This window comes from Triticum dicoccoides, chromosome 4B (genome assembly GCF_002162155.2).
Source record: "Triticum dicoccoides isolate Atlit2015 ecotype Zavitan chromosome 4B, WEW_v2.0, whole genome shotgun sequence".
NCBI classification, from domain to species: Eukaryota; Viridiplantae; Streptophyta; class Magnoliopsida; order Poales; family Poaceae; genus Triticum; species Triticum dicoccoides.
In genome coordinates, this window is record NC_041387.1 from 594,429,674 (window position 1) to 594,452,052 (window position 22,379).

Sequence of the window (22,379 nt, forward strand, 5' to 3'; positions counted from 1 at the left end):
CAACGCTCACTGTTTATCCAATCGATCGGCTTCAGTTAGCAGCAGTAGCGAAGGAATCGCTCCATCGGGTTCAGTTAACAGCCATCGATCGATCGCTCGGGTTCAGTAACGCGTAGACTACAATGCAATCGCTCGGGTTCAGTTAGAGCACAACGCCTTGCTTGGATTCAGTTAGAGCCAACGCCTCGCACACACGCGCGTACGTGTACGAGAGAAACGCGCATCGCTTGGCCCCCGACCTCCCACCGTAACCGGCAAATCCCCGAAATTTTCCTCCCCCTCGCTTCTACCACGGTTTTTTCCGTCATGGACGGCCCAAAGAATGTCATGCAGCTGCTTCTCCGGCCTGCCCAGGACGAAAAGCCCATTTTCTGTCATGATTTTTTGTCATAGAAGTAGGAGCCCACCACATCTATGATGATACCGGGTTTTGTCACAATTATCGTCATAGAAGTGTCATATGTATGACAGAAAAAAAATTCTTTCGGCCCAAAATGTCACGGATGTGTCTTTTTTTTGTAGTGATATGAGTTCTTTTGACTAATGTTGAGTCCATGGATTATACACACTTTTACCTTTCTGCCATTGCTAGCCTCTTCGGTACCGTGCATTGCCCTTTCTCACCTTGAGAGTTGGTGCAAACTTCGCCGGTGCATCCAAACCCCGTGATACGATACGCTCTATCACACATAAACCTCCTTATATCTTCCTCAAAACAGCCACCATACCTACCTATTATGGCATTTCCATAGCCATTCCGAGATATATTGCCATGCAACTTTCCACCGTTACGTTCTTCATCATCATGACATACTTTACTTTTGTCATATTGCCATTGCATGATCATGTAGTTGAAATCGTATTTGTGGCAAAGCCACCATGCATTATTTTCCATACATGTCACTCTTGATTCATTGCACCATCCCGGTACACCGCCGGAGGCATTCATATAGAGTCATATCTTGTTCTAGTTTCGAGTTGTAATTCATATGTTGTAATCGATGAAAGTGTGATGATCATCATTATTAGAACATTGCCCAAAAAAATAGAAAAAAAGGAAAGGCCAAAAGAAAAAAAATAAAGGCCCAAAAAAAGAAAAAAAAGAAAAAAAAAGGGCAATGTTACTATCTCTTTTTCCACACTTGTGCTTCAAAGTAGCACCTTGTTCTTCATGTAGTGAGTCTCATATATTGTGCTTCAAAGTAGCACCATGTTTTTCATTTAGTGAGTCTCATAGATTGTCTTTTTCATACTAGTGGGGATTTTTCATTATAGACCTTGGCTTGTATATTCCTACGATGGGCTTCCTCAAATGCCCTAGGTCTTCGTGAGCAAGCAAGTTGGATGCACACCCACTAGTTTTCTTTTGTTGAGCATTCATTTATAGCTCTAGTGCATCCGTTGCATGGCAATCCCTACTCCTCATGTTGACATCAATTGATGGGCATCTCCATAGCCCGTTGATTACCCTTGTCAATGTGAGACTTTCTCCTTTTTTGTCTTCTCCACACAATCCCCATCATCATATTCTATTCCACCCATAGTGCTATATCCATGGCTCACGCTCATGTATTGCGTGAAGGTTGAAAAAGTTTGAGATTATTTAAGTATGAAACAATTGCTTGGCTTGTCATGGGGGGTATAGAAGTTGGGAACATCTTTGTGTGACGAAAATGAAGCATAGCCTAACTATATGAATTTGTAGGGATGAACTTTCTTTTGCCATGTTATTTTGAGAAGACATGATTACTTTGATTAGTATGCTTGAAGTGTTACTATTTCTTTTATCAATATGAACTTTTATTTTGAATAATTTGGATCTGAACATTCATGCCACAATAAATAAAATGACATTGAGAATTATGCTAGGTAGCATTCCACATCAAAAATTCTCTTTTTATCATTTACCTACTCGAGGACGAGCAGGAATTAAGCTTGGGGATGATTGATACGTCTCCAATGTATCTATAATTTTTGATTGTTCCATGCTATTATATTACCCCTTTTGGTTGTTTATGGGCTTTATTTTACACATTTATATCATTTTTGGGACTAACCTACTAACCGGACGCCCAACCCGTATTGCTGTTTTTTTTGCCTATTTCAGTATTTCAAAGAAAAGGAATATCAAACAGAGTCCAAACGGAATGAAACCTTCGGGAGCATGATTTTTGGAACGAACGTGATCCAGAGGACTTGGAGTGCAAGTCAAGAAGCAGCCGAGGCGGCCACGAGATAGGAGCCCCCCCCCTATAGGGTGCGCCCCCCTGTCTCGTGGGCCCCTCGGGCATCCACCGACGTACTTCTTCCTCCTATATAAGCCTACGTACCCCAAAAACATCCAGGGAGCAGACGAAACACAATTTCCACCAGCATAACCTTTTGTATCCGCGAGATCTCATCTTGGAGCCTTCGCCGGCACTCTGCCAGAAGGGGGAATCGGCCACGGAGGGCTTCTACATCAACATCCTTGCCCCTCTGATGAGTTGTGAGTAGTTTACCACAGACCTACGGGTCCATAGTTATTAGCTAGATGGCTTCTTCTCTCTTTTTGGATCTCAATACAATGTTCTCCCCCTCTCTTGTGTAGATCTATTCGATGTAAACTCTTTTTGCAGTGTGTTTGTCGAGATCCGATGAATTGTGGGTTTATGATCAAGTTTATCTATGAATAATATTTGAATCTTCTCTGAATTCTTTTATGTATGATTGAGTTATCTTTGCAAGTCTCTTCGAATTATCAGTTTGGTTTGGCCTACTAGTTTGATCTTTCTTGCCATGGGAGAAGTGCTTAGCTTTGGGTTCACTCTTGTGGTGTCCTTACCCAGTGACAGAAAGGGTTGCAAGGCACGTATTGTATTGTTGCCATCGAGGATAACAAGATGGGGTTTATATCATAATGCTTGAGTTTATCCCTCTACATCATGTCATCTTGCTTAATGCGTTACTCTGTTCTTATGAACTTAATACTCTAGATGCAGGCAGGAGTCGGTCGATGTGTGGAGTAATAGTAGTAGATGCAGGCACGAGTCGGTCTACTTGTCATGGATGTGATGCCTATATACATGATCATGCCTAGATAATCTCATAATTATTCGCTTTTCTATCAATTGCTCGACAGTAATTTGTTCAGCCACCGTAATACTTATGCTATCTTGAGAGAAGCCACTAGTGAAACCTATGGCCCCCGGGTCTATCTCTTATCATGTTTGCTTCCAATCTACTTTTATTTGCATCTTTACTTTTTGCATCTATATTATAAAATACCAAAAATATATTTATCTTATCTTACTATCTTTATTAGATCTCACTTTCGCAAGTGGCTGTGAAGGGATTGACAACCCCTTTATTGCGTTGGTTGCGAGTTCTTTGTTTGTTTGTGTAGGTGCGTGGGACTTTTGAGGAGCCTCCTACTGGATTGATACTTGGTTCTCAAAAATTGAGGGAAATACTTACGCTACTCTGTTGCATCACCCTTTCCTCTTCAAGGAAAACCAACGCAAGCTCAAGACGTAGCACATGACAGCCAGTTTTCGGCTTTATCTACTAAGGTGTTTGACCGGACGAACCAGAAACACAATCGCAGTAGTTCTCCCTTTACTACCCTAGCCGAACAAGCGGAACGTAAGGTAGTAACCACAGGAGCCGGGCAACCCAACTATTGACCAAAGACATGATTCGGAGCTGATGCATACAATGCAATAATCGGGATGCCGAAGTATACTTAGAAAAGTGTTCGGACTTTTTTTTAAATATATGTGGCCGAATAGAGCCCATGGCATTTTAAGCCATACCGAAGTGTACATGTCAATCTGACGTGAAGAGGGAATACAGATTATGAAATAAACCAATATCGAATAGGAGTTGGTGAAAACCTATTTCCTTTTCAATCCGATTGATATGTCAAAACATGCCCTTACAGATAATGCCATAAGCATCATGGCTATTTTACATACCGAGAATTTGTAAACAAGGGAAAGCTGTATACAGGTCCTAAAGAAGAAAAGGTAATCTTGAAGATCCCTTGGACAACCTGCCGCACATTTGCGCCGCTTTCGCCTTGGTGAACATCCTTTGAGAGGAGCAATCGACGATCGTTTATACAAAAGGGGCCCGGAAAGAGCCCTTGCACGTCCATAGGATAGCTATGTTTTAATGCACTTATGGTATGGAAGAAAGAAGAAAAAAGATCAACGAAGAAAGGTTAAGGTCAAATAGGGTCAAGCCGCACTATAGACCTTGTCCGCAGTGTGCCTCCGTCGTTGCCCAGGGTATTTTGAGTGTGTACTTATGCACGCGCGGTACATATGTCGCGGTTGTGTGGGGCGATCGACGGAGGCGAGACTGCTAGTACAACTCTGGATCCATAGAGCTGTCATTCTGCGGAGTAGGTCGGACTCGCTTAATGGTGTCCGGGGCCTTGAGGGCCAATGAGTTATTCGGCTTGATGAGGCCGTTCTGTACTTTGGCTGCATGGGCCGCGGTGTGCTCCTCAGTACGGAGAGAGTGCTCCATGTTGCCATTGACTGTAATAACGCCGCAGGGTCCAGGCATTTTGAGCTTTAAGTAAGCATAATGCGAGACTGCATTGAAGCGGGCAAAGGCGATACATCCGAGCAGTGCGTGATAACCACTACGGAAAGGGACGATGTTGAAGATCAATTCTTCCCTTTGGAAGTTGTCTGGTGAACCGAAGACTACTTCCAATGTTAGTGAGCCTGTGCAGCGGGCCTTGACGTCGGGTATCACTCCTTTAAAGGTGGTGTTACTAGGCTTGATTCTTGACGGGTCAATGCCCATTTTACGGACAGTGTCTTGATAGATCAAGTTAAGACTGTTGTTGCCGTCCATAAGGACTCGAGTGAGATGGTATCCGTCGATAATTGGATCGAGGACCAGAGCTGCCGAACCTCCATGACGGATACTGGCCGGGTGGTCCCTGCGATCGAAGGTGATCGGACAAGCCGACCACGGGTTGAATTTAGGGGCGACAGGCTCTACTGCATAGACGTCCCTTAGTGCGCGCTTGCGCTCCCTTTTGGGGATATGTGTGACATATATCATGTTCACTGTTTTCACCTCAAGGGGAAATTTCTTTTGTCCCCTGTATTCTGTGGGCGGGGCTCATCATCGTCCTCGCTTGGCGGCCCTTTCCCCTTGTGTTCGGTATTTAACTTACCGACCTATTTGAAGACCCAACAATTTCTGTTCGAGTGATTGGCAGGCTTGTCGGGGGTGCCATGAATCTGGCAAGGCCGATCGAGTATTTTGTCCAAATTAGATGGACCATCTTTATTTCCTTCGAATGGCTTCTTCCGCTGACCGGATTTAGAGCCACTGAATCCAGCGTTAATCGTTGTGTCTTCAGTTTCTTCATTGTTGTTTCGACGCTTATGTTTGTTGCGTCGTGGCCTACCATTGCCGTCCCTGAGTTTGGAGGTGCCAGGGTCGCTGGTAATGTTGCTTCTATAGCCAACCAGCTGTCTTCTCCCGCGCAGAAGCGAGTCATGAGTGCGGTAAGAGCTGCCATAGACTTTGGTTTTTCCTGATTGAGGTGTCGGGAGAGCCATTCGTCGCGGACGTTGTGTTTAAAGGCCGCGAGGACTTCGGCGTCCAGACAGTCGACGATTTGGTTCTTTTTAATTAAGAACCTACTCCAGAGTTTGCAGGCTGACACTCCGGGTTGCTGGACTATATGACTAAGGTCGTCGGCATCCGGGAGCCGGACATAGGTACCTTGGAAGTTGTCTCGAAAGGCATCCTCCAAGTCTTCCCAGCTACCAATACAGTTCTCTGGTAGGCTGTTCAACCAGTGCCGTGCCGGTCCTTTCAGCTTTAAGGGGAGGTAATTAATGGTGTGGAGATCGTGGCCGTGAGCCATGTGAATATGAAGGAAATCCTCAATCCATACCGCGGGATCTGTCGTTCCATCATATGATTGGATGTTTACGGGTTTAAACCCTTTTGGAAATTGGTGCTGCATTACCTCATCTGTAAAGCACAAGGGGTGTGCGGCGCCTCTGTATCGGGCAACGTCACGATGGAGTTCGGATGACATCCGTGTTCGGTTTTCAGCCCGAGTTCAGTTATGCTTATTGCGCCAAGCTTGAAGGCCATCATCTCTCGTTGGAGCGCGTCCCCTTGATCCGTAGATTGATCTAGTCTGGCCGGCTCTATTGTCCAGGGCCTGATGTAAGTCATAGGTGTAGCCCGGAGCCTCTACCTCTTTGCCTCGACGGCGAGGTGGCACGGGCTGGTGTTCGGCGTAACCAGCCAATCTGTCATGCCCACGTGGTGGCCAGTCTGGTTCATCAGCATGATTATATCTTGACGGTATTGGCTCAAGGGCCTCGTTGTTGAATTGTGGCAGTAGCCGACGCTTCGGATAACTCTTTGTTGGGCGCTCGAGGCCGTATTCCTCAGCAGCAAGGACATGGGTCCATCTATCGTTGAGTGTATCCTGTTCGGCTTGAAGCTGTTGCCATTTCTTCTTTAGGCTCCTCGCAATTGCGATGAGCTGTCGCTTAAAGCGTTCTTGCTTGAGGGGTTCCTCTGGCATGATGAAGTCTTCGTTGCTGAGGCTGACTTCCTCCTCGGAGGCCGGTAAATAGTTATTGTCCTACGAATCCTCATTCTCGCCAAGTTCGTCTGGGTTGACTTGTCTGTCTTCCCAATCATCCTGCTCTATGGTAGGCTGGATGGGGTGGTCAGAGTCTTCGGCATTCTCCGGAGTGTCATTGTCTCCGATGCTGGTATTACTTTCTTTTTCCCGCCGCGATCGTGAACGGCGCCGCTGACGTCGACACTTCGGTGGTACCTCGACGGGCTTGTCGTCGATCGGATCCTGATTGCCATCGTCGTCCTCTTTGGGTGTATCCACCATGTACACGTCGTATGTAGAAGTGGCAGTACAACGTCCGGTGATAGGAGGGTTTTGGCCTCGTTCTGCTCCGGCATCGTCCTCCATATCGTCGATGTCTTCAGAGGTGTAATCGAGCATGTCGGTTAATTCCTCGATAGTGGCTACCAAGTGGGTGGTGGGTGGGACGTAAAATTCCCCGCACTCAGCCCCTAGTTCGGGTTGTGCGTAATTCAGAGGTGATACCTCCATGATGGCGAGAGATCGCATTAAGTCCAAGGCCTCGCTTAGGAGTGAAGGCCGGACGGGGAACTGAGGTCCTGCGGAGCTAGGCATGGTACATGACACATGGCCGTGCTCAATGGACGCGGACCTTGAGAGTTCGGAGTTAGCATCAAGAGGCAGATTTGGCTCTTCGATGACAGGAAGAGTCCTGCTTAACTCCAAGCTTGTCGGAGACGCAGCAGCCTCAGGGTCTCCGGCAAAGAGCTCCATAACAGGAGAGAGTCCGGTTGGTTTCAGACTCCCATCTTCGGATGAGGTGGCCTGCTCTGGATCTATGGCCACGGCAGGGATGATAGTTGGTCTTTCAGCGGTGCCCGATGACGGATCCGATGGTTTTCCTTCTTGGAGATGAGGAATAGTGGTCGAGGTCGTGAACCCTTCAAAGATCAAGTCTCCTCGGATATCAACGACGTAATTCAGGCTCCCGAATCTGATTTGATGACTAGGGGCGTAGCTGTCGATCTGTTCAAGGCGACCAATTGAATTGGCCTGAAGAGCGAAGCCGCCAAATACAAAAATTTGACCGGGGAGGAAGATCTCCCGGGAAACAGCATCGTTGTTTATGATCGAACGAGCCATCGAGCCTTCTGCCGACGACACAGTGGAACTCTCGATGAAAGCACCAATGTCGGTGTCAAAACCGGCCGATCTCGGTAAGGGGTCTCGAACTGTGCGTCTGAGGATCGAAGGTAACAGGAGACAAAGGGGGACACGATGTTTACCCAGGTTTGGGCCCTCTTAATGGAGGTAAAACCCTACTTCCTGCTTGATTAACTTTGATGAGTATAGGGGGTTAGAAGAGTTGGTCTACCATGAGATCGTAATGGCTAAACCCTAGATGTCTAGCCTATATGAATTCTGATAGCCTCTATGGACTAAACCCTCCGGTTTATATAGACACCGGAGGGGCCTAGGGTTGTATAGAGTCGGTTTACAGAGGAAGGAAACTATACATCCAGACGCCAAACTTGCCATCCACGCAAAAGGAGAGTCCTATCCGGACACGGGGGAAGGCCTTCTATCTTGTATCTTGACGGCCCATCTGTCTCGCTCTCGCCCATATCACACAGCCCGGTCACCCGAGGACCCCATAATCCAGGACTCCCTCACCTCCCAAGCTCCGCGTCGACGCTGGAGCAGACGTCGTCGCAATGTCGAAACCCGAGGACACACGTCCACCACGAGGATGCCGCCGCCACACCATCCTTGTTTGAGCAGTCTGGATTTCAAAACCATCCCCAATGATAGGACCAATCGTCTCATTAGAGTAGGATCTGAAGAAATTTTATTCAGCACCGCCATCGCCGCCGCCAAAGCCAAGACAATGAACAACCTAAAAAACTAAGCTACTTTGGCCTAAAACTATCCACACGCGTGGATTCGGCAACCCTCCTCACCGCCGACGACCGAAGTAGTCGACAGAGGGGAGCCGTCGGAGAACTACGGCGGAGCGCGAGTCCCTGGCGGCGGAAAGCTAGATCGCTTTTCCTGTCTTTGGGAGGAAGATCACATGATTCTAATTTTAAAACCACGGAATGTCCTGAGATTAACAAAATCATATTTAAGATGTATTATACACCTGTATCTCCATGTTTTTTTCAACGAACATGCATAAATGAAAGTATGTATTTTCAATAGACGCAAAATCTCTTCTTGAAAAGAAAGATCACAGAATCTGTCAAGAATTTCCTTTTTTTTTGTATTTACCATATTTATATAGACAAATTGCCCTTAATCAATTGACGGCCATGATTAAATTATCCTCGTACCCCCCTCTTAAAATTTCTCATCCTAGCGAGTTGATTCGCTCAAAGAAATGTTATATATTCACTACGCCTTTTCAGCACAGTTTGCTACATGACACATAAGTGTATAAAATGCAATATAGGTAGTTCATACCAAGCTGTAGATTTGCTTCAGAAACAATTCAGGCACACATGAATACAAGACGGTTTATCTTATCGACAATCCAGACTATAAAACCATGCTGAGTTACTCTTCAAGTCTGAAGTACAAGCAGGGATTACAAACTATATTGCCACTTTATTTAGTCGATCATTCAGACGAGGAAAAGCATGTCGAATGCTGTTCCAGGTCCAAAGTACAAGCAGACATTACATACTATATGACCACTCTTTATTTGGTCGATCATTCAGACTAGAAAAGGGACGCTCAATTTTTTTGTCCGAAGTATAAGCAGACATTAGTGAAGCTACATACCCCCCTTCTCCCAGTACCAGCCATCTCATTATCTCAAGGTGCCTTGCAGGGCAACTTCGACATCATATTCGCGGCTTTCTGCAGATGTGAAAGAAAAAAGGAATAAAATGCTTAGAACGATCTGTCAAATTCAGAGCCAGGAGCATGGTAACCTTATGGGCTAAACATAGGACAACTGCTTGAATTTGTGTAACTATGTCTCTTCATTCAGCAGTTATCTATAACTAAGATTCGCTGATAGTCATACAATGGGACAAAATGTACTAGGAACTAGGAACTGGTAGCACTTGAAGCAATTAAATAATCCTTCTGAGACAGGCAGGCCCTGGGCACTCAGGGGTCATGGAAATCTTATCTTTGGTAAATTTGTAAATTTTAGCAATTTCAAGCTGGACTCAGGGTGTTTTAACTTAGCTTCTCTCTACACTACAATGGCCCTCAGATTAGGTTGAATCTTGGCTTCGAAATAGCACTTATTTCAGTATATGCATGAAAATGGGTTATCAGGAACAGAGAATAGGATGAGAACGCCTGAAGAAATTACAAACCTGTTCAGTGTGAGGCAGATACTTCCCATCAAATGTGAGCACCACACGGTCTTTTCCATCAGCCCCTTTAACTTTGTCGACGGTACAGTAGAAGTCTATAGCTGACATGCTGCAATTGAAAGTGATAAGATAACAAGTGAATTTCTCAAGGACTGTTATTTGTCATTTCATTGATTATGCAATGAAGTTTCCAGAAATGAACATCATATTTGGATTTAGAATTGTACACATGTGAGACAGTTTGGAAAGTATATTGATGTTCTAGAAACAAAAGCAAAATCTTGAAAGAATCCAAATCATCTGAAATTCCACGCTTGTTAAGTTTCAGGTAAAGTTACTAATGCACACGCAAAATAAATCGAACAAGCAATGATTTGTCTAATATCAAATATTAACCAGAAAATAATGTAAAACTCAAATTTAAATAGGTGAATCTTCTTACATTCCATCACCAAAGTCCTCATTGATGATTGCCTTGATGCTCTCTCCAAAATGCATGATAGCTTCATTCAGTCTGTGTTCAACCATGAAACAGCCAGTGAGGAAAAGTCCTTATGGAGTAGTAAGTAGCATTGCGGCAATTTCCCTTCCGGCATGCCCCAATCCAGCCACAATCTCTTTCCCATTTGACGCCAACAAGTTGTTATCTTGCTTTATCATATCGTGGGCTAAAGTTGTACTGAAAAAAAACAGCAGTGGCAAGAGTGGCACCTGTATATGGCGGGCTCGTGGACCATTTCAGGGTTGTACGAGCGGAAGGGCGGCTGCATCATGAGTTCCACGAGCTCTTCGGTGAGCGCCGGGATGGCCGCCCGCAGCGCGGCCGCCGTGTCGGGCTTGAGCTGCGCCTGGCGGCGCAGCAGCTGCGCGACGTACACGTTGGTGAGCCCCGTCTCGGCCCCGATGTCGGAGAAGCTCTTGCCGGACTTGGCCTTGGCCGCCATCAGCTTCTGCACCGCCGCCGCTCTCGCGCCGCCGTCCTCCATGGCCGCCTGCGTCGCCCGGGATGTGCTCGACGGAATGGCGAGGTTGGGAAGCGTAGGAGTGGGAGTGCAAAGGACGAAGGAAGAGAGTGATGGGAGTGAACTGGCCCCGGTTGCGCCGGCTTATATGGCCGCGCCGGATATGCCATCGGGCATGGCCGCATGGGGTGCCGCACCAGCACCACGGCGGCTAAGCGACGGGGAAAGTGTCGGCAGTGAGTGGCGGCACGCGGCGGCTATGCGACGGGGAAAGCACACGGCGGGGGTCCTGCTACAGTCACCGGCACGCGGCGGCTAAGCGATGGGATGTTTTGGCACTGGGCCGGCGAATAAGTGTTTCATTGGCCCGGTGTCAGGACCGTAGTGTCTTATCATCTCGAGATTCAGTTAGCGGTGTAGCGGATCCGACAACACCGTTTCAGTCAGTTAACAGCCACGCTGGCGCTAGGACAGATCCTACGGTGGGATGGATTCACTAGACTGTAGCATTTATTTCCACTTTTCTTATTTTCTCTGAGTGTCTGGTGACAGCCTATAAAACAGCCGGGTTGTGGCTGGAGGAGGGGATCTATCTTTTCCAGAATTGCTTGCTAGCTATGGCATGTAAACCGAAACTTATACACTTTCCTCTTACATCCATACAGCCAAGATCTCGAATTTCCTAAGCAATTCTCCCAAATCTATGTAGAATCTCACTAGCTAATCCCCGGGTCTTGACAAATTGGTATCACGAGCCATCGTTCTTTGGCAGAAAAGGCGCTGTGGTGGTGAAATTTTCTCAGATCCGCAATTCCCACCCTAATTCCCACCCTTTCTCTTGAGATCTAGCGGCTTGGAGGAGTTGGTGGCGGGGTCCGGCGGGTGGCGCAGGCGGCGGGGAAATTCGGACACAGATCGGCCGAGCAGAAGCGGTTGTTCGAACTCACTGTTCGTTCGGTAAAATCCCGCGTTCTATGCTCCGATCCATGTGTCAGGGCGGCGAATTCTTCGGCGGCGGCAGGATCTGTGGTATTGGGAAGGGTTGCTGAGAATTCAGTGGTAAAATTCCGTACCCATACCTCAGATCAAGGCGATGGGGCGTTCCAAGCCAACTGACGACACCGAGGCCCAGGAGATATTGGCCTTGCGCGAGGAATTTGGGGCTCTGCAGAAAGATAATGCTCAGGTGCAGTCGCAGGTGTCTAAACTGCAAGCAGAAGTTCAGGCAATCGGATCTAAACAAGGGGAAATATCAGCGATTGTGGGAGACGTGGAAAAAGTGGTCATCGATTTGGGTAAACAGCTCTCTGTGATAAGTAATGTTCTGCAAACGCTGGTCAAAACAACCCAACAAGTTCAGCAGTCAGCTCAGCCCTCTAGTTCCCAAGAAGTACCCAAATCTCCTACCCTGAACCAAGATCAAGTACAGGAACAGGAGGCAAGATTAGCACAACTAAGACAACAGTTAGCAGTGGAGAAAGAGAAATCCAAACAAGTGGAAGATGCTCAACTTCACAATCTTCCTCCTATCCGCACCAACACAGGCCCTCCTGGTTTTGCTCATCAGGGCAGACTAGAGGCAAATAATTCAGGGGGCACTCCTATGACTGCAAGAAACAACAACCACACACCTGTTTTCAATCAGTACTATCAGAACAATAGAGACAGACAATTATGGCAAGGTTACCACAGAACCTATGAATTGGATATGCAAGCCCAGTTCATGAGATCTCTGACAAAAGGACCTAAACTGGAGTTTCCCAAGTTCTCTGGTGAAGATCCAGTGGGTTGGATTAGGCAATGTAACAAGTATTTTCAGATGTCAGCTGCTCCTGATGAATACAAGGTCTCTCTGGCTCAAATGTACATCATTGGAGAAGCTGATACATGGCTGAGAAGATCTGGACTGCTCAAGAAACAATTATCATGGACACAATTTAGGAAAGAGGTCATAAAAAGGTTTGCAGATCATGGATCTTATGATCTTGCAGAGAAATTCAACTCACTTAAGCAAGGAAACAATTCAGTCTCTGACTACACTAAGAGTTTTGAAGATCTCATGGCAGATGTGCTGGAAGAAACACCTGAATTAGGAGAACAGTGGTTTGTTAGATGCTTTGTAAATGGTCTCAGAGAAGGAATTAAATTCCAGATCAGACCATTGAGGCCACAGTCACTCACAGATGCCTACTGTTTAGCCAAGGAAGTAGAACCCAACCACCCACCCATAAGTGCAGTACCAAAGAAACAATATACCCCTTTTGCAAATCTCTACCAGAAAAGCAATGGCAGTTTCAGAACAAAAATATTAGTACAGTAATTGTTCCCCAACAGAGTGGACAAGTAAAGCAGCCTGAAAGCACTATGATCAACAACTCTCAGAGAATTAGGAAAGTTGGAGAATGTTGGAGATGTGGAGACAAATGGGTACATGGTCATAAATGCAAATTAATTCCTAATATCCATTTGTTGCAACAGGAAATGGAAGAGCATCAAGTAAGCACAGAAGAAGAACCACTGCAAGAACAAGAAGAAATTCTGGATGAAAGAGAACAGGCCATGTTTATCACTGCTCATGCCATGGGCCAGCAATTAGCAGTGCCTACACCTACTGTCATAATCCATATTAATGGAAAAAGGGCAGTAGCCTTGTTGGACTCTGGAAGCTCATCTTCTTTCATTAATCAGGACTTTGCTGTTAAGGCTGGAAGTCATTTAATACCAGTTAAACCCAGAGCAATAGCAGTTGCAGGCGGAGGCAAATTAACATCTACTGCTGTCATTCCAAACTGTGATTTCCAATTGGCAAAGACCACATTAACTCACAGCTTCAGAACTTTGACACTTCCAAGTCATGATGTGATACTAGGGTATGATTGGTTCACACTTATGAGCCCTGTGTCCTTCAATATACCAGATAACTCTTTCAGTTTTACTATGAAAGGAAAGAATACAGTAACTGCTGCTATATTCAACACTCCTGACAAAGTAAAGGAAGTTACAGCAGAGGAAGTGAGCAAGCTATTGGATAAAGGAGCAGAGGGGTTCTTACTGCAAATGCATAACATTGTAATGGAAGCTCATGAAGGATTTAAAACACCCCCTCAACTACAGAAATTGCTGTTAGAGTATGCAGATCTATTTGAAGAGCCACACACTCTCCCACCACATAGAAATTGTGATCACACTATTCCCCTACAACCTGGAGTTGAGCCTCCTCATTCCAGGCCCTACAGAGTGCCACAACACCAAAAGCAAGAGATGGAAAATCAAATCAAAAAGATGCTGGCTGCACACTTCATCAGACACAGCCAGAGCCCTTATGCAGCTCCTGTTATTCTAGTAAAGAAAAAGGACAACTCCATGAGACTGTGCACTGATTTCAGGAAACTGAATTCTGTCACTGTGAAAAACAAGTTTCCCATACCTGTCATAGAAGATTTATTGGATGAACTACATGGAGCTCAATATTTTTCCAAATTGGACTTGAGAGCAGGATATCACCAAATAAGGATGCACCCTGATGACATTCACAAAACTGCCTTCAGAACATTCTTAGGGCATTTTGAATACTTGGTAATGCCCTTTGGATTGTCCAATGCACCAGGCACCTTTCAAGCATTAATGAATAGCATTTTTGGCCCATATCTGAGAAAATTTGTCTTGGTTTTCTTTGATGACATACTGATTTACAGTAGATCTCTCAAAGAGCACATGGAACATATTGAAATAGTACTCAAAATACTGAAGGAAAATCAGCTATGTGCCAAAATGTCTAAATGTGTCTTTGCAGTACGGCAAGTAGAATATCTGGGCCATGTGATTTCTGCAGCAGGGGTAGCTACTGACCCACAAAAAATCAAAGCAATTGCTGAATGGCCAATACCTGAGAATGTGACACAATTGAGAAGTTTCTTAGGATTGGCAGGTTACTACAGGAGATTTATTAAGGGCTATGGAATTATATGTAGGCCTTTACATGATTTGCTGAAGAAAGGTCAGTTCTCTTGGAAAGCAGAACATGACAAAGCCTTTGGTCAACTCCAACAAGCTCTCACTATAGCTCCAGTATTGGCACTGCCTGACTTTTCAAAACCATTCATATTAGAAACTGATGCATCAGGAAAAGGGATAGGAGCAGTTTTAATGCAACAGGGCAGGCCATTGGCTTACTACAGCTCCTCCTTATGCCCTAGAAATGATGCTATGTCAACGTATGAGAAAGAAGCACTAGCTATCCTAGAAGCACTTAAGAAATGGAGGCATTATCTCATAGGCAATGAGCTGATAATTAAAACTGATCAGCAGTCACTCAAATTCATAACTGATCAGAAGATTACAGAAGGAGTACAGCACAAATTAATGATGAAATTGCTGGAGTTCAATTTCAAAATTCAGTACAAAAAGGGGATACAAAACAAGGTTGCGGATGCCCTCTCCAGGTTGCTACCTTCCTGCATGGCCATATCTATGGTTACTCCAGTATGGGCACAAGAACTGGTAGATAGTTATCAGGCAGATCCTGTAACAAAAACTCTCTTGGAACAACTGTTGTTGCAACAAGGACACACCATGTCTGATTATAGCTTATCTGCTGGTATTATCAGATACAAGGGAAGGATCATGGTGGGTGATATGGCTGATTTGAGAACAAGACTTCTTGCTGCTTTGCATAGCTCTCCAGTTGGTGGACATTCAGGGACAAGAGCTACTTACCAGAGGGTCAAAAGTATATTTTTCTGGCCAGGGTTAAAGGCAGCTGTGGAACATTTTATTGCTGCATGCCCTGTTTGCCAGAGAGCCAAACATGAGACCTGCCTGCAACCTGGTTTATTGGAACCTCTCCCTGTGGCTGACATGGCTTGGCAACATATATCCATGGATTTCATAGAAGGGCTACCCAACTCTCAAGGCAAGGAGGTCATTTTGGTAGTAGTAGACAGATTCACCAGATATGCACACTTCATTCCACTGTCCCATCCATATACAGTACTGAGTGTGGCACAAGCATTTGTAGATAATATTATCAGACTACATGGACCACCCAAACTGATCATCTCAGACAGAGACAGAATCTTCACTAGTAAATTGTGGAAAGATATCTTTGCTGCCATGAATAGTGAGTTGAGGTACAGCACTGCCTATCATCCACAAACAGATGGCCTGACAGAAAGAGTCAACCAGTGTGTGGAAACTTACCTTAGATGCATGACCACTGATCAACCCACGAAATGGTCTTCCTGGCTATCTTTAGCAGAATGCTGGTACAACACTACTTACCATACTGCACTAAAGATGTCCCCCTTTCAGGCATTATATGGTTTTCCTCCACCACTAATCTCTGAGTTGGCTATTCCTGGCCCTGAGGATGAAGAAGCACATTCCTTCTTAGGGGAGAAACAACTAATGTTGGAACAATTAAAGTCCAATCTGCAACAAGCTCAAAACAGGATGAAGAAATATGCAGATATGAAGAGAAGTGAAAGAGTTTTTGAAGTGGGGGATATGGTGTACTTGAAAATGGTACCTTACAGGCTTGCTGCATTTGGCTTTCGTGGAGCCTTGAAATTACAAAACAAGTTCTATGGCCCCTTTGTGATCACTCAGAAAGTGGGCAAGGTGGCTTACAAGTTGCAATTCCCTGATCATGTGAAAATTCACCCTGTTTTTCATGTAAGCCAGTTGAAGAAGCACGTTGGCTCAAAAGCCATTCCTAGCCCTAACTTACCAATGGTCACAGCGGAGGGAAAAGTCAAGACTGGTCCAGCAACAGTTCTCCAAGTTCGGCAAGTGCCTAGGCACAATATGCCAGTAGTGCAGTGGTACATCCAGTGGGAAAATTTGCCGCCAGAAGACGCAACATGGGAAGATGCAGACTTCATAAAGTACACATTCCCGGAGTTCTTTCGGACAACTACACAAGGGTGGAGAGATCAAGAACAAGCGCCATGAGGACATGTCGTTTCTCAAGAAGGGGGAAATGTCAGGACCGTAGTGTCTGATATTCAGTTATCATCTCGAGATTCAGTTAGCGGTGTAGCGGATCCGACAACACCGTTTCAGTCAGTTAACGGCCACGCTGGCGCTAGGACAGATCCTACGGTGGGATGGATTCACTAGACTGTAGCGTTTATTTCCACTTTTCTTATTTTCTCTGAGTGTCTGGTGACAGCCTATAAAACAGCCGGGTTGTGGCTGAAGGAGGGGATCTATCTTTTCCAGAATTGCTTGCTAGCTACGGCATGTAAACCGAAACTTATACACTTTCCTCTTACATCCATACAGCCAAGATCTCGAATTTCCTAAGCAATTCTCCCAAATCTATGTAGAATCTCACTAGCTAATCCCCGGGTCTTGACACCCGGTCCAGCTGAGTTCTCTATGGGCCGGTGCGGTCCACTCTGGGCCTTTATCTTGCCCTACCCCGTCACTCTCTCGCCCTGGCTGTGGCTGGGACTGGAGCACTCATCTCCGCGGCGCCGTGCGGCGTTCTCCGTTCCTCTCCGGCCCCTCCAGCCTCCGTCACCTCTCGCCGCCGATCAGCAGCGCATTAGCTTGGGACCTCGACCCAACCCTCCTCCGGGTGACCTCATACCATCGTTTTAACCCTCTCCGGGTCTTTTCCGTCGGCACCGCACGCCATGCGCGCCGCTTGTTCGCGCAAATGCCTGGCCGAGCTGCTCGGCCGCCTTGGCCAGGTCCAGGCGCAGGGCCAACCGCGCTGCCCCTCCCAGCTATCTCCCGCGCGCTCCATGACGCGCGGCCGGAGCGTGAACGAGCGGAGCAAGAAGAAGCGGGTGAACGACCTCGAGGTGGTCATCGAGCGCTGCAAGGTGGTCTCCAAGGTGCTCGCCGTGGTGGACGCGCTCAAGATGGAGGAGGAGCACGTCACCCCTCTCAAGCGCCTCGAGATCCTGCGCCCGCAGCTCGGGCTCGCCAAGCCGCACAAGGTAGCCCACTTCGTGCACAGCTCGCCGCAGCTCTTCGAGGTCTGCCGTGACAGTCGCGGCGTCATGTGGGCCGGCCTCTCTCCGCAGGCTGAGGCGCTCGTTGAGGAGGAGGCGCGCCTGCTGGAGGAGCACTCCCCCATGGCTGCGGAGTACGTGACCAGGCTGCTCATGATGTCGGTGCAACGGCGCCTGCCCGTTGACAAGATCGCGCATTTCCGGCGTGACATGGGGCTTCCTCATGATTTCCGGGCACGGTGGGTGCACTTGTTCCCTGAGCTCTTCAGGTTGGTCACACTGGAGGATGGTGACTACTTGGAGCTTGTTTCCTGGAACCCAAACTGGGCGGTCACTGAGCATGAGAAGAATATGGCAGCATTGGCCGGTAACACCAATGCCATTTCCAATGCTAGTACACCAGGAGAGCTCTCACTTCCATTCCAGATGAAGTTCCCACCAGATTTTAAAAGTTACTACAAATTTAGAGGAAAAGCTCATCACTATGTGAAAACCGGCAATACCGAGCAGTTTCAGAAGACAACCTACCTGTCCCCTTATGCAGAGGCAAAAGGTTTGACGCCTGGATCTCATGAGTTTGACAAGAGGGCAGTCGCGGTGATGCATGAGATACTGAGCTTCATGTTGGAGAAGAGGCTGGTAACTGACCACCTGACGCATTTCCGTCGTGAGTTTGTTATGCCACAGAAGCTGATGAGGTTGCTACTGAAGCATTATGGTATCTTCTATGTGTCTGAGAGGGGGAAGCGGCTGAGCGTGTTCTTGACAGAGGCATATGATGGGACAGAGTTGATAAAAAAGGCTCCGCTGGTAAGGTGGAGAGAGAAGGTTCTTCGACTTACTGGTTACAGAGGAAAAAACAAGAATATTGGAAAAGTTCATGAGTCGTCTGATTCTGAGCACATTTTGTTCGATGCGAGCTCATCAACATGTGACAGTGGTAGCAGTGATGACGATGATGCTGATACTATATTGCATGTCGAAAGTGAAGATTCAGATGATTTCTTGGATGATGGCACTCTTACAGATGATGGTGAGATGGATGACGCTGGGGTGGGTTTTTTCTAGTGAGAAACATGTTGAGATGGTTTTAGGAGATGTAAGTGATTATGCAGAGTCAGTGAAATCCAGTTAGTAGCCTACTAGCCTAACATAATGAACATTAAGCTCATAAGCGAGCAGGAAGGTTTCATATGTGAGCTTGTTTAGGTTTTCCTTGGCTGATGTTGATGATATTGTGGTCAATGATCCAAACATGGCTGGATATCCTGGAAAGTCAACGCTGCAGGATCTCATAACATATACCCCCTGTCTTGGATCAACCATGGTGATGCTGTTGTTTACTACCTGATGTCGAAGGTGGACTTTGAATACCGGTAAGCATGGATGATTGGCATTGATATGAAAACAAAGACTCTGCAAGGGAGTGGCCTTGCTTTCCACCGATAAATCCCTCAATTCCAGTCCTGCCTACCATGCATGTTCACTCTCTGGATATCTGGACAAGACTTCAAGTAATTCTATTGGGGGGTTACTCTTTACAACGCCGATGCTCGTAGGAGTGCCTGCTCTTAGTCCTTTAGTTGACTGTTTTTTCAGTTCATGTATCAGTATTGACGTATTTGGGCTGGAATATTTTGTTCTGCACCGTTTGTGGTCGTTCATCTACTAGCGGTGGAACCTGAGTAGGAACCATGTGTTTTAATGCACATTTACATGTATGATAATTTGATCTCAACCAGACTTGCCATAACAGACGTAAGGTTAGCCATATCCTATTGCTGTAAAACTGCCTGCATCCAGTGATAATTCCGTGCTCATTAGTGTAGTCTTTCACTTTTACTGGTTGGCAGACACTAATGCTAAGTCTTCAGTCGCACTTGTATTTCTTATTTTTCTACATTTCAACTTTATCCACGTTTGCAAAATATTCGCATACAGTTCTTTTCTGCTACAGCTGAGCATAATACTTTGCTTACTTTCCCCTCTGCAAAAAAGGGCAACTCGTTGTGCCCTTATACCTCCTACAATCTACAGAAGGGGCATTTGTTAATGTCCTTTGTTAATTGCAATTCTAATTGTTGGTATGGTACATAGGTATCTCTTATGTGTCTCAGACAAGGCAAACCCCTAAGCGTGTTCTTGACGGAGGCATATTATGGGACATACTTGATTAGAAAAAAGGCGCTGTTATTGCGGTGGAAGGAGAAGGTCTTTAACTTACTGGTTATAAAGGACATAGGAAGAATAGTACAAAATGTTATGGATCGGCTGGTTGAGCAGGACTATTTGTTTGGTGCTTGTGGATTGTGGTGGACTGGTGATGATGATGATGCTATACTGAATCTCAAAAGTGATAAGCCAGATGATGTCTTGGATGAGGGCACTCTTTCGGAGGATGCTGAGATGTATAAGTGTTATAGCGGGTTTTAGCGGTTACACAGAGTGAGTTAGTGAAATCCGGTTAGTAACCCAATATAAAGAACAATTTTCTGTTTTAGTCCTGGACATCAAGCCCTTAAGTGATTCTGACAATTATTTCGAAATTAGGGCTATGGTTGGTTTCTATCTTGATGCTTAGGTGTACATATTATATTCACCTTGCTCATTACTTGGAGACTTGGTGTCTGACATGCTGTCCCAAGCTTGAATACAGACTGGATATTTCAGGCTTGCATTGATTATTTCTTATGCTGATCTACTTGTTCTGCTTTTTTCTTCGAAAAAGACCATTGTGGTGAATATTCCTCAGCACATCGTGTACTGAAGATATGACATTATCCAAGCAATCTACTGTGAAGCGAGCCCTGTCCTTTTCTGACTTCAGCAATCCAGGGATGGATTCAAAATTCTGGTATGTACTAAATATTTCTGTGTCAAGTAAGCAATTCTTAAACAATGTCTTCACGCATCAGCAGTAAGAACATGTTAATTCAGTTTGCAAAATGAAATCTTCAATGACATTGTGATTTGCTTACACTACAATTGTATTGAGCAACAAGGCTATAGCAAATGGCACAGAAAAAATCTATATAGGGGGCAATAAAAGTTGAGACCACATTCTCGTGTACATGCATCTTCTCCTCATTTTGGGTGTTGAAACAACTTAACAGTTGATGTCAAGATCTTCCTCTTGAGCCAATAGTTCTAGTCAGTGTTGAGCTTGAGCTCAAATGTTCATTGGCGAATCCCAATTGTAGACTGAAACTCCATGTGTAATCTTTCTAAGCCTCATTATATGTAATCCATGTTGTTGTGGCTATGGTTTTGCCAGAGTTTATATGTTTTGTTAAGTGCACCCTGCCTTGTTGGTAAGCAACAGCCTGTAATATTAGGTGTATTTCATGAGTTGTTTGGTCCCCTTGATTTGTTTCTGTTCTTCTGTTAGTTGGTCTCTTGCACTGTACATTGTACTCCACTGTCCATCCCGTTACTGCGAGAAAGTCGTAAATAGAAGGGGAAATACATCACCTATCAAAATTAGTTTTGCACTGCCTGTGTACAGTTTCAGCAATTTGGCTAAACCATGGTCATCTTTTGCGAGTTGTGATATGCCGTCTCACACCGGCCAGCAAATCCTTCTCGATGCCAGACATGCCATGCTACTGTTTTGGCCATCTCTGGCCCAAGCATGCTGGTTATCCTATATGTGGCATGCATGTAGCTGAAAGGAATCTACTTACCTACCTATATGTGTCAAGATTAAGCAACAAAACAACAAACAACAACAACAACAAATTAACAAATGATATCAAGAACTTTATCTTGATCCAATACTTGTAGCCATTCCTGAGCCTGAGCTCAAATGCTCATGACGAAAGTGTAGACTCCAGCTCCTTGAGAAACCTTTGTAAGCCCGATTATTTCTATGCTGTTGGTGCTACAGCTTTGCCAGAGTTGATGTGTTGTATCAAGTACACACTGCCTTGGTTGTCAGCAACAGCCTGTAAAACTATTAGCCGTATATTTCAGGAGTTATTTGGTCCCCTCAGTTTGCTTTGTTCTGCTATCGAGCAAGTCGTAAGTTCTACACTATACATGGTATCGACCTTTTTGTTTTCCTTTTCTTGTTAGAAAGAGGAGTACATGGCACACATATTGTTAACAGCTTCAGCAATTTGGCTAAAGTGTGGGTACCTTTGAGTCATGGTATCGACTGGCATGTTCCGTTTCGTCTTTCCTCTATGATGATATGCCATCTCTCTCACACACACGCCATGCTGCTACTGTATTGGCCATCTCCTGCCCAAGCATGCTCGTTAATAAGTTAGCGAAGGTAGTACTGTTTTTGCCTCTAAAAAAGGGGGTACTGTTTTGTGCTGGATGTAGCTGAAAAGAACCCACTTACCTACCTATACATGTGTCAAAATTAAGCAACACAAGTACCGCCATTTCTCATGCTAGCCTCAAGATGGAAAGAAGAACAGCTGTAGCGTGTACATACAGATCCAACTGATTCTTGCTGATAATTTACACATCATTGGTGCCATTGATAAGCACCTATATCCCTGACAGAGTGTGTTGCCTTTGATTATCTTTT

At 45.6% G+C, this 22,379-nt stretch overlaps 2 protein-coding genes across 2 annotated transcripts; one reads left to right on the forward strand and one right to left on the reverse strand.

Annotated features, from left to right (window-relative positions):
* Window positions 1–9,119: 9,119 nt before the first annotated feature.
* On the reverse strand, window positions 9,120–10,988 carry LOC119293960 (cyanate hydratase-like). The gene is made up of 4 exons (XM_037572268.1): window positions 10,624–10,988; window positions 10,355–10,426; window positions 9,913–10,021; window positions 9,120–9,442 (listed from the first exon to the last, which is right to left on the reverse strand). Exons 1-4 carry the CDS (start codon window positions 10,896–10,898, stop codon window positions 9,398–9,400), a joined length of 501 nt encoding a protein of 166 aa, XP_037428165.1. The 5' UTR covers window positions 10,899–10,988; the 3' UTR covers window positions 9,120–9,397.
* Window positions 10,989–17,153: 6,165 nt separating this feature from the next.
* On the forward strand, window positions 17,154–20,590 carry LOC119291656 (protein WHAT'S THIS FACTOR 1, chloroplastic-like). The gene has a single exon (XM_037570457.1). It carries the CDS (start codon window positions 17,516–17,518, stop codon window positions 18,905–18,907), a length of 1,392 nt encoding a protein of 463 aa, XP_037426354.1. The 5' UTR covers window positions 17,154–17,515; the 3' UTR covers window positions 18,908–20,590.
* The last annotated feature ends 1,789 nt before the right edge of the window (window positions 20,591–22,379 follow it).